We start from the raw sequence: 13,663 nt of genomic DNA, 5'->3' as shown, positions 1-13,663 counted from the left end.
TCAATCCTGGAGCTAAGTCAGGTGGAACAAAAGGGAGCCAGGAGGGGCCAAAGAAAGGTCCTGGGCAAAAGTGATTTTAAAACAATGCACAAGAGTTCTCTGCCATGCCTCTCTCTACAAAGTGAAGATTAGCGAAGACACTAGACCAAAGGATCATTGCAAGGCTATCATTACTGTCCATTGGGTCCTATTTATACTCTCTCAGAACATCACATGTCCTCTCGTGAGTCTTGCCTCTGGAAAACACCACATGAGTCTACATCACATGACACAATCAGAAACTTCTACTTGATGAAGGCAGTAGGAATCTGTTTCATGAAAATATTACTGAAATTACAATGTTTTAAAGCAATATCAGATGATCATTTTGGAATGCAGATGTTAACTATTGATGACTCTTGGAAGAGTTATTAAATAATTTTAATATTATTGACGATTCCAAAGCAACTAAAGCCAAGAATGCATTGGGTGAATATTGATACAGAAGAAATAGACCTTTTCAGCTGCCTGTGTGATTGACAAGGTAATGAAGCTGGATCTTTTGGGTTCTAGTTACAGAATACTACCATAAACTAAGACAAACTGAGATGACATTGCTTGGGTACACAGGTGACACAGCCATGCTCTATTCTAGAAATCAAGAGTTAAAGGATCACCATGTGTGTATAACTGGAAAGATAGATATTCACTAGAGAAAACTAGCAGCAGAGAATGGAGGTAGAGGATAGCACAGAGGGAGGGGAGGGAATTGCATTTGAAATGCATGTGTACATTTTGTTGTCAGTATTTCCTCAAGTCCACAATTACATATCAGTTTTATAAATAAAACTAGTGGGCATATTTCAACAACCTCTGAAGAACCTTCTTGAAAATAATTTTTGTCTCTTAAGTATGGAAGAGACAAAAAAGCCACAATGTATGCTGATGGTTATTACGTGTCTGTCACCGTGTTCTATCCATGGATAGGAAAAGAACCAAGCTGTAGGATTTAAGTTTCTCTTGGCATTTTGAATCTATCAGGATGATCACTCAACACATTTAATAACAAATGCTATTAAAATGACTATGAATTTGAGCAAATTGATCGTGAGTGGTAGGAAATATGGCCTTCTAAAGTAAATACCATGAAAATAAAATCTAACTCTATTAATCTAAAATGATGTTTTAGAAATGTCAACAAATTTTAAAATTTAAACTTAATTTAAATTATTAATTAAATACAATTATTCAGGTGCCAGAGTGTCCATTTTGAAATTTAGCTTCACCATGTGGCTCTAATGATAGCTGGAATTAAAAAAGAACCAGGATTTAGTGATGAGCCTGAAGCAATAGAAGAGAGAAGCATGTCGGCATAATAGATAGCAGCAGTGCTACCCTCAAACATCCCACACATCCCTTGGGTCTCCTAAGGTCATGCATATCTTGAAGGCCATGTTTTACTACCTGGACTTATTTAATCACAAGAATTTCATTCATATATGTATCATTAACTATAGAAGCCACTTATTGTATATACAAACCTGCTTTGTTGGTGGTTTGGAAGGAATGTGCCTCATAAAATTCTGTCCTCTCTTTCCTTTCCCTTGAGATATCATAGCTACAAACTACCCAAATTCCTCTCCTCTCAATGTCACTGTTATTTGAAATGGTCCACTTTACTCAGCCTTGATGCATATATATCTACATCAACCCACTTTATTCCTCTCTACCTATCTCTGTCTCTCTGTGTATAAATCTATACCAACCTCCTTATCCCTATCTACCTATATCTATCTATCACATCAATCTCATTCATATATTCCCATTTCTTTCCTCTTCTTCTATGAATTATGACCTTGAATAATCAAAAAAAATTTTTCCTAAGACAAATGCAAATTGGCTACATATGGTTATGTAGCCAATGTAGTGACCCTGTGCCCTTGCTCAAACCCCCACACTTGTTTGGTGTGCCTCATTGTTCTGAAACTCTTAATAATTTTTGTCTTTGATCTTGTATCATGCAAATGAAGTCTAATGGCATAATATAACATGCTCATGTGCAAATAATATATTTGTGATAAGTGTTTTTATTGTTCTTCATTAATATTCTCTGGATTCTGATAGCCCTCTGACTCATCAAATTTTGCAAGATACTAAAAGCTACAAGGTGAAGATGGCATGTTTATGTTCTAGTATGGACACTTATAGTTCCCATAGTCACATGTTGTACTTGAATAAGAACTTGTGATAAAAGAAGTGAATCACCAAGGATCTCTGTTATAGCCCCATACTCATCTCACATTCTGTGTTAGTTGAGTAGAAAATTATCACATAGCAATATAAGCAAAGATGGTGGAACTTAGACTTCCTTTTTCTTTCAGCCATCAAACCACAGTAAGCTGAGGGCAGAGTGTTAGTGCAATATGTGTCTATTATGAAGTATAATGTGTGCAGTGAAGTGGTTCTGCAGCTAAGGGTACTTGCTGCATATGTATACATCCTTGCATACATCCTCCATGGAAACAAGTGTGAGTTATTTGTGTGTACGTTTTAAAAGCTCTAAGGCGGGGGGAGGGGGGGTTTAAAAGCTAAACATCACAGTTCTTTCCAGACTTAGATCAATGCATTAGGGAGCTGAGACTCCTCACTTCCCTACCAGGAAGTTCTACTGCAAGGATACAGATTTTTTTTTTTTTTTCCTATTCCACTGGGCAGGATCAGGAAGGAAGAGGATTGATTTTCCTTTCCTGCTCAGAGGCTCAGACAGTAAGATGAGACTCTTGAACAAAGTTTGCACTGACTTGCTCACCTCTGACTTTGGGTGAGCGGGAGTGCAAGGGAAAATCAGGAAAGACTAGTCAACCATCACCCCGGCTAGGGAGGGGTAACTCTCCCAGGTTAAAGTTGGCACTAACATCAAAAAGTGCCATACTGAAAGCTCTGGATTAAGTAAAGAGCCAGAATAACAGGACTAGAGCCCCAGCAGCTGTCGCTGCCCTTCCGGAAGCCCCGCCCGCTCCACACATTGTTCCTACCACGCCCCTCTTACCCAGTGCCCCAGAAGACGGAAAACTACATTTCCCAGAATGCAACTAAATCGCATTGCAGGGCGCCTATATGTGTCTGGGTGACGACATAAACCGGCGCGGTGTTTAGACTTTACTGATGTCGTGGCGCTCTGAGGCAAAAAGTTGTTGCTCTGAGGAGCCCTGGGACTGAAGCCGAGGTCGGGTGACCCTGGCCCTTTCCTATTCACCCCTCCTTGCCCGCCTTTCCCTCTCCTGGCAGGATGAGGCGTGCAGGCCTGGGTAAGAACAGTGCTGAGGTTCGAAGTTTGGGGACCCTAGGACCTGCTGAGCCGGGAGCAGGGTTGTGGGAGGAGACGACCGGCCTTCTGTCAATGACTTTGGTGCTCAAAAGCGAGTTATTTGGGTTCTTTGGAGAAGGTTCTCATCATGTGTCCTAGTTCCGAACGGTTTCCTGAAGTTGTATTTAGACAAAAGTTTAAACCTATATGCTAGGTTGCACAGAGCGGTGAATTGGTTAACATAAGTTTTTCTTTTCCTATGTGCTAGTTTGGGAAGTAACCCAATTTCCCAAGCCTTGCTGTTTCCTTAGCTTTACTTATTCTGGATCTTAACTTTTTTTTTTTTTTTTTTTTTTTTTAAAAAATGACATTTGGGGAGTAGTAAGCTTTAAGCCCACTAATAACTATGCGTTAGTTTGATAACCTTGAGTTACAAAGGTGAATTTACGTGTCCTTATTGTTAAAGTGCCTGTTATGAAAGGTCTGGGTCAAAGGCGAGTTGCTTGGAACACTTCTGACCTAGACCTTGTCCCACTGCTAAGGCAGTAGATGTTGGTTTTGATGACTTAAATGGGTCAGGAGAAGGAATAGCTTAGTAACAACTGAAGTTCATTCTCTTAACCATGTTTTAAAGAAGGAAGGGCAGAATGCTTGAAAACAATGTGTGAAATATTAAAAAGGATGTTGCTGTTCTGGCATACATTGGAATAGTAAAAAACATAGTTTTTTTTTTTTTTTATTGAGGTGTTAAAGCCAGTGAATGGACAAACACTTAAAGTTAGGTATGAAAAATAAAGCCTCTTCTGCAACTCATAATTCACGGCTTGTTATGGTTTTTGATTATGTAAGTAGGAACCCAATGTTCATGACAGTGCGGAGACATGGTACTGTTTTCAATAAGGTTGATTATAGGAATAGAATGTGTGGACTTTAAAACCACTGAAAAATAAGGGCCTTGAAAGGTGTCAGTAATATAGGTTAACAGGGTTGTCAATAAGTAGTTGCATGTGAAGAAGTTGTAAATTTAGTTTTATGAATCCTTTCAGTCATTGAAAGAAAGTAGTTCATCTCAAATAACCTAAAGAACTATTTTCAAACAAGATTGTCATGTATGCCTACATGTTTCCAACACTAATAACATCAGACATTTATTGTGACACACTGTGTGCTTCCCAAAGCTTCCATGGTTACCGAGGAGCAGAAGATAAATTGCTGCGGAAGCAGATGACAAAGTACGATCCAAGGTGGCAACATCATCCCAGTACAGGTTAAATTCAACGGATAGTAAAGGCAGTGGGGGGGTTAATAATCCATGGCTCACTGTGGGCTTCCTGGAGCCAGGAGAACCGGAAGGATGCTGGTGTAAGTGAGGAATGGGAGAAGTAAGTCCCAGATGAGATGGCCAGACAAGATTCAGGGTAGTTGTGAATGATGTATACAAGAGATTGTGGTGATGAAGTCACTCTGAGTGAAGCTAGGACCCTGAGGCACCTGAACGATCTGTCTATTCCAGGACTTTACATTTCACCAGAGGCCACTGGCCTATTGGAATTTTGTTTGTGCTGTACTGTTTTTAATACGTGTAGGTCAGGGACTTGACAGTAGGTTTCTATCTCAGACTGTATGTTAAAATTACTCAGAAAGATGTTAAATTAGATTTTCAGTTAAATTAGAATCAGCAGGCTAGAGTCCCCTCCTAATTCTTTTTGAAGTGCAGTGAAGAAGAGGGGTAATAATTTGGTTAAGTATGCTTATCACTTAAATTGGTGTTGAATTATGAAGACTTAAAAGTATCATTGTGTGTTGACCTGAATTTGAAATTTGAAATAATAGTGAGTCTGATAAGCATTCGTATGTAAAACCTGCCACATTACACATGAGCTGTTAAATGAATTGGCCTGATTATTGATAGAGCCTGCTTCAAGGAAGTAGCACTTTTCAGAAATGACATCAGCTGAAAATGACCTTCAAGACTTGCCTTTCTACAGTTCATCATAGTAGTAATTAATTCTCACTGAAAAATTGGATCTCAGTTGGAATAGCAATTGTAGTATTTTATTTTAGCTTAGTTGGTTTTGTTTTGTTTTTCTGTTTGGGGGTGGAAGATGATGTGAAGAAAGATCAAATTTGCAACTGCATTAAAATTTCTGGATAAAAAAAAGGAATATTTTGCTTTAAAAGAACAAAGTAGAAGAACTCTGAAATTAAGTATAAGATAGGCTAGAGAGTCAAAGCAAAAGAAATAAATCAAAATAGCCATTAATTTAGGGCAAATTAGTTAATGAAGTTGTCCAGTGATTAACTATATCCAATCCAGAATTACTTAGTCACATTAAACAAGTTAAAGATCTTAAATCTTGTTAAGAGTTTGCAGAGAATATTTTAAGTGTTGATTTTAGTTGGTGAGCGGCGAAAAACGACTATGCCCTGTCCTCCAGCTTTTAATCTGTTTGAAAATATGTGTGGAAAACTTGAGATAGACCATGCCAGCCAGCAAGTGTGCAACTGTCCCCTCTGTTTGAAATATTTAACATTTTGTTATGGCTTTTGTGGTAAACGGAGAAATATAGGTGTCTGGTACATAGAAAGTGCTCATTAGGTGCAAGAGACCAGAGAAGCATAAGACATTCTGCTATTGACAAAATTGGTTTACAGTAAAGGAAAATGTCCTTTTTAGTTCATTTATAAGTATTTACTTAAGTATTGTTGTAGGGTGTGTGTGTACCTGTGTGTTTATGGAGATCTAGAATGATAAATGAATAAATTTAGTTTTTGCTTTTATAGTTCAATGTAGAGGTCAGTTTTGATGTTATGCAGTCAGAGCTATAAGAATTCAAGAGTTTTGCTACTTCAATAAAATTAAATTGTGCTGTGTTTTGAAAGAGTTTCTTATTCACACGTAACCATTCTTCAGCTACTAGACTTACTGCTACCCACTCTCGGTTGTCACTATGATTGTTCTTACTATCATTGCTACTGCATTTGCTGTTTGAGCCTATGGTAGCCTCTAGCTTTAAGGGTATCCCTTTCTTCTATCTTCCTAGGTTATTAGAGAATCTGCTTCCAGCCATGGACAATCCAGTCCCTTTAATACATACTACACGCTTTTGTCACTTCGACTACATTAAAGTTGGTGGGCTTTGTTCTTCTGTGGTCCCAATATTAAACCTTTCAGTTCTAGAGCCATCCAACAGTGTGGCCTCTCAACGGCTGGCTGAGACCAAGGAGTCGTTCTGTTGAGAATCTCATATCTAGGAGGGCAGAAGCCAATTCAGTATCCTGCCGTGGCCATGCTTAATTTATTCTCCTGGTAATATGGGATGATTTGGGTCACCATTCTTTCATGATTCTCTGTATTGTTTATTCTAAGGGATCACTTTTCTTTACTCTGTAGCTTGTTTTCTTCCTTTACAAAGAAAATGGTGCCATCAGTTTATTAACACTTGGTGAAGTGCCCTCAATGCCCAAACATTTCTGTATGAATTTGTTGCCTAATGCTCACTGTACCTGTTGTTTCCCTGCAATTGCCAAGTACTGTAGTAGACAGTAATGGATTCTTCTATCTTCCACATCATCTCCTAGAGCGCAAGTTCTGTAAAAATAAAAATAGACTAGACATATGGTAGCATCTCAAACATTGGTTGGACGATGAGTGAACTTGTTTAGACTTCTTTGGCTAATGGCCTCTACACGCCATTGTGTCTATTTTCCAGGGTTTCACCTATGGCCGTCTCTTCCCTTTGTTCTTTGGTTTTCACCATTTGCTTATTATAGGAAAAGGTGCTAGGAAAAATCCACCATCTTTCTGGCATGAGAAACCCCCTCCCGCATTATCTTTCTCCCTCTCCTCTTAGAACCAAGTTTCTTTGATGGGTAGATGGTGCTATGTTTATGTCCTTTATTAAAACAAATTTCTAGTGTGCAACAAATGTCTTCCAAATATTCTTGTGTATCTGTGCCTGTTTTAGTGTTTTTTAATCAATCAGTAAACAATCAATAAATATTTATTGAAGAAAATGCATGTTCTACTTAAAAGAGGATGTGAAAAGAATTGTTGTAATATCTGGTTCTGATTTTAATAGTTGATTTTCAGTGTTGCTATAATGGATATATGTGGTCTGCAATGCCTTCAGAGGGTCCTTTTCAGCTTTTTTTAACTACTAAGGTTTAGAAGTAGCTTCTGTTTTTGCAGTCCTACATGTGTGCCTCTGATCCTTGTAGGTGATGGAGCACCTCCTGGCAGCTATGGGAACTATGGCTATGCCAATACTGGCTATAATGCTTGTGAAGAAGAGAATGACAGACTCACCGAAAGTCTGAGAAGCAAAGTAACGGCTATAAAATCTGTAAGTACAGAACCGGTGCCATTCACATTGTAACTCATAGGTTTGAACTTAATGTCATCACAAGAAGGGATTCATTTCAGAATGGTGCACTGAGGTCAAAGTGCACCAAAAGACAGACCATTCATTAAATAAGTTAAAAGATACAATATTCTTGCTTAATTTTTTTTCTCAAACCATATCTAGCAAAATCTAAAATGTACTATACATTATATGCTGTAGGTCCAACAGTTCCAGGCATGCTTTCTGTATAATTTTAGGTTATAGAAAATGCTAACTTGTAATTTTCCCCATTTGTTGTTGTAGTAAAGAAAAAAAATTAGAATAATTAGTCTAGTCTTATGATCAAAGAAATGACATATTTTGTGAGGAAAATATTAATGTGGATGCGTGCATTTGACTTAGTCCTATGGTACTTGTATGTTGTAAAATGTAAGGAATATACAGGTAAATACATTCATATAAGTAAAAGAGAAAATGTGCTAGAATAAGAGAACCAGAGAATGTTAACAAGTAGGTTGGATATTATAAAGAAGAGATGAGAGAAAATGTCACTGTTAGAAGAATGAGACATTTTAAATTTATTTTCCAATAATTTCACTGGTCAGAGCATCGGGGAATCCAGTGAAGTAGCCCTTCCAGCACTTTCTGCTAGTGGCTTTCTCACTTCCATCTTTGAGCCTCATTTGAATTTGGGTCTTCCCATGTTTCTCAAACATGTCCCTGACATTGATGTGTAGACCCGTGGGAGAATCCTTGGACCTGTATCATTCCCCTTGATCTTCATAATGTTGTCACAGCTATTGGCAGAATTTTGTTACAGCAGATCCTGCCCTCCGAAGTCTTTGGATTCTTCTGTTACTGCTCTGTAGATTTATTGCTCTCTCTCTATGTACTTCAGAGAATGGCCTGTCCTTCAGAGCTTCTCCCCGACACGTCCAGAATGCGTATGGATTTACGGCCAGACAAATGAGAGTTCTCTTTTGTACTCTGCATACCACTGTGCCCCTATTCCATTTTTTTAAAAACTCAAACTGCCTTTGGTACTGTTGCCATCTTCCATCTTCCGGGAAGATGGCAGTACTGTATCTGCCCCTCCCCAGGCTTTCTCTCAGTACTACATCCAGTGTTAGCTCATTCCCTATAAAACAAAGATCATTTGTGACACACATTCAGTGTAGTTCCTTCTCAGCAGGACTTGTTAAACTTCTGTTAAAGGAATTATACAAGATGGTTTTAAAAGTATGTGCCATTGGTTTTCCATGGCAATAAACATACTACACAGTTGTGCAGCATTCAATAGAAATTCACATTGTCACATGTAATTGGTATTTAATATCAGTCTTTGGAAAGTTATATTCAGGTTGTACTCAAAATAGTGGTTTGATATATGGTATTATTTCCAAAGTCATCTTAACTAAAATGATTCAATCTATGGATCTAATAAGGTGGACTGTTAAAAAGTTAAGTTAAATAATGAGAAGGACATAGAATTGAATGTCTTAAACCACAAACAAGGGAGCAAATTCCCCCAGTTGATTAGTACAATTCTGTGTTAGAAGAAAGCTGTGATATCCTGGAGAGTTCTTTCCTCAGCATGGATATCATGCTCAGAGTAGTTGGGTAAATTGGGATCCTGCTTTATCATCTGAACTGTGAAATTTGGGGGAAAACTTCATATCTTATCTTGATAATATAATTTCATAAAAGTATTATGTATGCTTTTCAAACAGATTAAATTTAGAAGAACCTTTATGGTTACACACAAAAAGTTTCAGTAATTGTATGGATTCCAGTAAGTGGAAACCTTTGGTGACTTTGTTGTATAAGTTATGAAGTATGATTTTGCATAGCATCTAAAATTAGTTATATTGTTGTTTGACATGCTCAGATTCTTTCAGTATAATTTTAGGTTATATATAACTTTTAAGGGATTTCATAATTTATTATATTAAATCAAAAGTCTTTAAAATAATATTCTAGACTTAAATTCAAAGAAATGCCTACTATTTTTAGGGGACTACTAAATGTGTATGTCTGCATTTGAACTGGTCATATGAGTACTTGTATTTGCTAGAATATAAGAACGAAATATACAGATGAATATTTTATAAACAATAAATAAATAAATAAATAAACAAATACAGAGAGAGAGACAGAACAAATGATGCTGGAATAAGAGAGACAGGAAGAGAATGTTAACACAGGGGGTGAGTAATGTGCAGAAGACAAGAGAAAAAAATTGTTCATTGTTGGAAGGTGGGAAATTTTTCAACTATTTTACTGAACACGGTATCAGGAAAGAGTATATACTTCTAGAATACAGTTTCATCTGAGAAAATAAATGTGTGTAGTATGGCTTTGCTGCTTTTACTTTAGCACCTTTCAATATCTTCACATAAGCAGTAACGTATATGCTTTCTTCTTCATAGCTTTCCATTGAAATAGGCCATGAAGTTAAAAATCAAAACAAACTATTAGCTGAAATGGTAAGTCATTATGATTTTTAACTCAGAAAATTTCCCTGATGTTTTCAAAATTAGTCTGTTCACCAGGGATAATGAATTTCCTTTTTAAAAAACCTTCTTGCTGGGCAGTGGTGGTGCACACCCAGCACTTGGGAGGCAGAGGCAGGCAGATTTATGAGTAGTTAGAGGCCAGTCTTGTCTACAGAATGAGTTCCAGGACAGTCAGGGCTACACAGAGAAACCCTGTCTTGAAAAACCAAAAATACCAAAATTACCAAAAAAAAAAAAAAAAAAACAACAAAAAAACCATTCTTATTGACAAGTTTAAATAGGATACATTTTACATACTGCAATATTATCTTATTGCATTTTTCAAGCATTCCCTACAATGTACATTCAACTCCCCTGGCTCCTTCTCTTACCACTCTCCCCAGTCCCCTCACTCTTTATCTTCATCCAGTTTAAAGCTAGACCCTGACATTGTACATCCTGATGGATTCCATTCCATTTTAATCTAATGAGTTTATAATTTCTATCAGATGTATTTTTCCATTGTTCTTGTCTAATATACAAGAAGTGAAGATTGAAGCCAGTGCATTTTATTGAACCCTGAATTTAAAGCACTGTTAAAGTCTGAAGGCTAATGGATATTTTGAGTGGTCTTAGAAATCGTAATAGGTAGACCACTAGTAATTTATCAACCAAGCAATCAAAAAACACTTTATATCCAACCAACTAAATGCTTTTCACTTAACAACCCCTTACTTCAGCTTTATTTCCTAAGGATTAATACTGAACAAATCCCTTGAACAATCTACTGAACAAATTTGAGTAGCCAGGGTCCCTTTATTTCTAGTCGTAAACAAGCTCAAGAGTGTGTGGCTTTTCTTCTCAGAACAGGCTTCCAGTCATTCATGCTAGCTGGATACCCAGCTTCTCTAGACCTTCCTTTGTTTCTTTACATGTATTCAGAAATGACTATCTAAGAGCAAATATGACATTGAAAGCAGTGTTCTTTGAAAAAAATGGATTCCTGTTTCTCTATTCAAATAAGCTCATTCAAAATCTCACGGAGAGGAGCCCAGGCATATATATTTTGTGAAAAAGCATCCCAAGTGGTTCTGACACAGTGACTCCTGTGACAAAGCAAAGATTCCAAGTGCATGAGTGTGTGGAGACTAAACTATGCAGAGCCCCATTGTGCATTATTTCAAATCTGTGCCTAGTCTGCTCATCTTAAAGGCTTTCCTGGCTCTAATTTCATCTGGCATTTTCATATCTGAATTTAAATTCTTTCTACTTGGTGCCTCATCAACATTATAGTCTCAGTCAGTCTCTCTCTCTCTCTCTCTCTCTCTCTCTCTCTCTCTCTCTCTCTCTCTCTCTCTCTCTCTGTCTCTTTTGGTTTTTTGAGACCATGGGTTTCTCCATGTAGCCCTGGCTATCCTGGGACTCACTCTGTAGACCAGGCTGGCTTCAAACTCAGAAATCTGCCTGCCTCTGCCTCTCTTAACACTAGTAAATTTTACTGTTTTTCAAACTCACATGTCTAAACAAAGGCTGTAACATCTTCTGTGCTAACCATATTAAATTTTAGATGAAGTCCTAGTATCTAAACACTCACACATTTGACCTTGGAAAAATAGTGCCTTAAGAGAAAGTGGACAAAACCTTGTTTGATAGCACACAAATTATTCAACTTTATTGTTAATGGCTTTTCGTCCATATGACTGGAATAAGAAAAAAACTAAATCATTTGTGCTTTTTAATTATGCTAAAGAATGGAAAGAAATGCTTATTGGATAATGAAAGAGCCACTGAGAGAACTGCTTTATTTTGCATGGAGCAATCAGGCTGATTTCCAAGCTAATAGATACTTGAATTGATTAAATGTACAGATTATCTTTAAAAATACATACTAATAACAATATGTAAATTATTTGACTGTGCATGTTTAGAATATTAGAATTTATTTCATTTTCCTTATTTTCTCATAGGATTCACAATTTGATTCTACAACTGGATTTCTAGGTAAAACCATGGGAAGACTGAAGATTTTGTCCAGAGGGAGCCAAACGAAATTGCTATGCTATATGATGCTGTTTTCATTGTTTGTCTTTTTTGTCATTTATTGGATTGTTAAACTGAGGTGATGGAAGTTAGCGTGGGCTTTGAATTTGTTGCATTTAATGTCTTGGGGTTCCTCTTTGATAGTCAGCATTGCAACATTCCTAATGGTCTTCTCCATTGAAGTTAGTGGAGTTTTCCTCTTTCAGAAATCATACTATAGCATATAATGCTTTGAATACTCTTCTTTATTGACTCATTGTGACGCCCAGTCTCAGGGATATTGAGCTAGCCTGAAGTCAGTGTGGCTGTACCTATCTATGTTTTTCCAGGGTTTCCCAGACAGAGTATATATGACTGCCATACCTTGCTGTTCCATAGTGTAACTTTCTAAAGCAAGTGGGAGAGCAGAAGCATGCCAGAGAAGCTGGGTCAGCCTTTGAGGGAGGTTGCATGGGCAGAGAGCTCGGTTCCCTTTGTTTGATGTCATCCTTGTGATGGCATGCTCCTTTGCTGGGTACCATGTAGGGCCATTTCTTTCCCCCTACAGTTTTCTTAATACATTTGTCACATGAATTCTTTGTACAAGGACTTCCTTCAGTAAAACTATTGACATATTTCTACTGGTGCCTAATACACATCTGTATCAACATAGCTATTGTTTTATATTAATGATAAATTCTACTGACTTATAATAGTTTCTAATTTCTAGCTGCTTAGGTGGGCCATTTGATCATTATTTGTGTCAGAATAATTTGAAGTGAAGTGATTACTAAGCTCTGACCAGAAAAAAAGTGTCCAAGAAAATTAATTTCCTTTGTTTTACTATATGCTCAAAATAAGTACTGAAAATATTTAGGCTCTGAACCCAGAGGTCAGAGGATTGTTATTCAACTCCATTTTATTTGCTTAAAGAAATCAAAACACAAGGTAAATTTAAGTAATAAAGATAAAAGTACTAAAATATTGTAAAACATTCTGTATTGCTCTTACTTTAGAAATTTGCCTATTTCTAGGTTTAAAAAATAAACTTTTATTAAAATATGTTTATAGCTTCTTTAAGTGTTGTGCATTCTTGGCATAAAATCTAATATCCCAAAAGCTCAGATTCCAAACAAAGTAAATTAAAATTAATAATTATTAAATCAGAACAAGTAAGGCAAATTTTGATTGCAGCTTCAACATCTTTTAATTCTATTTCTACTGAAGAGCCCTTTGGGCTTGAGTGGGTTTTNGATTCTTTTTCCTTGTTTGTTTGTTCTGGTTCCAAACACTGAATCTGAATGCCATGAAGTGACCTGGGAACAGGGCTGAGGTGTAGGGAAGAAGCATTAATGTGACTTAACGTCCTGTGTTATGGTCCCTTTCCTTCCACGCCTGCTTGAGGCTTGTAGCCTCTGTTTCTAACTCTGTGTACAGCATAGAGGAAAGTGCCTGGCCCACCATAGGAACTGTGATCCCTGTTCACTCTCAACTACTGTTCATTCTTTTCTAGATCA

At 37.1% G+C, this 13,663-nt stretch overlaps 1 protein-coding gene across 1 annotated transcript; it reads left to right on the top strand.

The window, feature by feature from the left end:
• The first annotated feature begins 3,099 nt into the window (after nt 1-3,099).
• Nucleotides 3,100-13,226, top strand: Bet1 (Bet1 golgi vesicular membrane trafficking protein). The gene is made up of 4 exons (XM_021165130.2): nt 3,100-3,287; nt 7,508-7,632; nt 10,062-10,118; nt 12,095-13,226. Exons 1-4 carry the CDS (start codon nt 3,269-3,271, stop codon nt 12,248-12,250), a joined length of 357 nt encoding a protein of 118 aa, XP_021020789.1. The 5' UTR covers nt 3,100-3,268; the 3' UTR covers nt 12,251-13,226.
• Nucleotides 13,227-13,663: the final 437 nt, after the last annotated feature.

This window comes from Mus caroli, chromosome 6, assembly GCF_900094665.2.
Source record: "Mus caroli chromosome 6, CAROLI_EIJ_v1.1, whole genome shotgun sequence".
In the NCBI taxonomy this organism is placed as follows: domain Eukaryota; kingdom Metazoa; phylum Chordata; class Mammalia; order Rodentia; family Muridae; genus Mus; species Mus caroli.
Note: the sequence above shows the minus strand (reverse complement) of the source record. Positions and strands in the feature narration are given on the sequence as shown.

What these genes read in the sequence shown, in the direction of transcription:
- Bet1 (XM_021165130.2), top strand. An exon ending in AAGTAACGGCTATAAAATCT is followed by an intron (nt 7,633 to 10,061) that starts GTAAGTACAGAA and finishes TCTTCTTCATAG; the next exon opens with CTTTCCATTGAAATAGGCCA. An exon ending in ACAAACTATTAGCTGAAATG is followed by an intron (nt 10,119 to 12,094) that starts GTAAGTCATTAT and finishes ATTTTCTCATAG; the next exon opens with GATTCACAATTTGATTCTAC.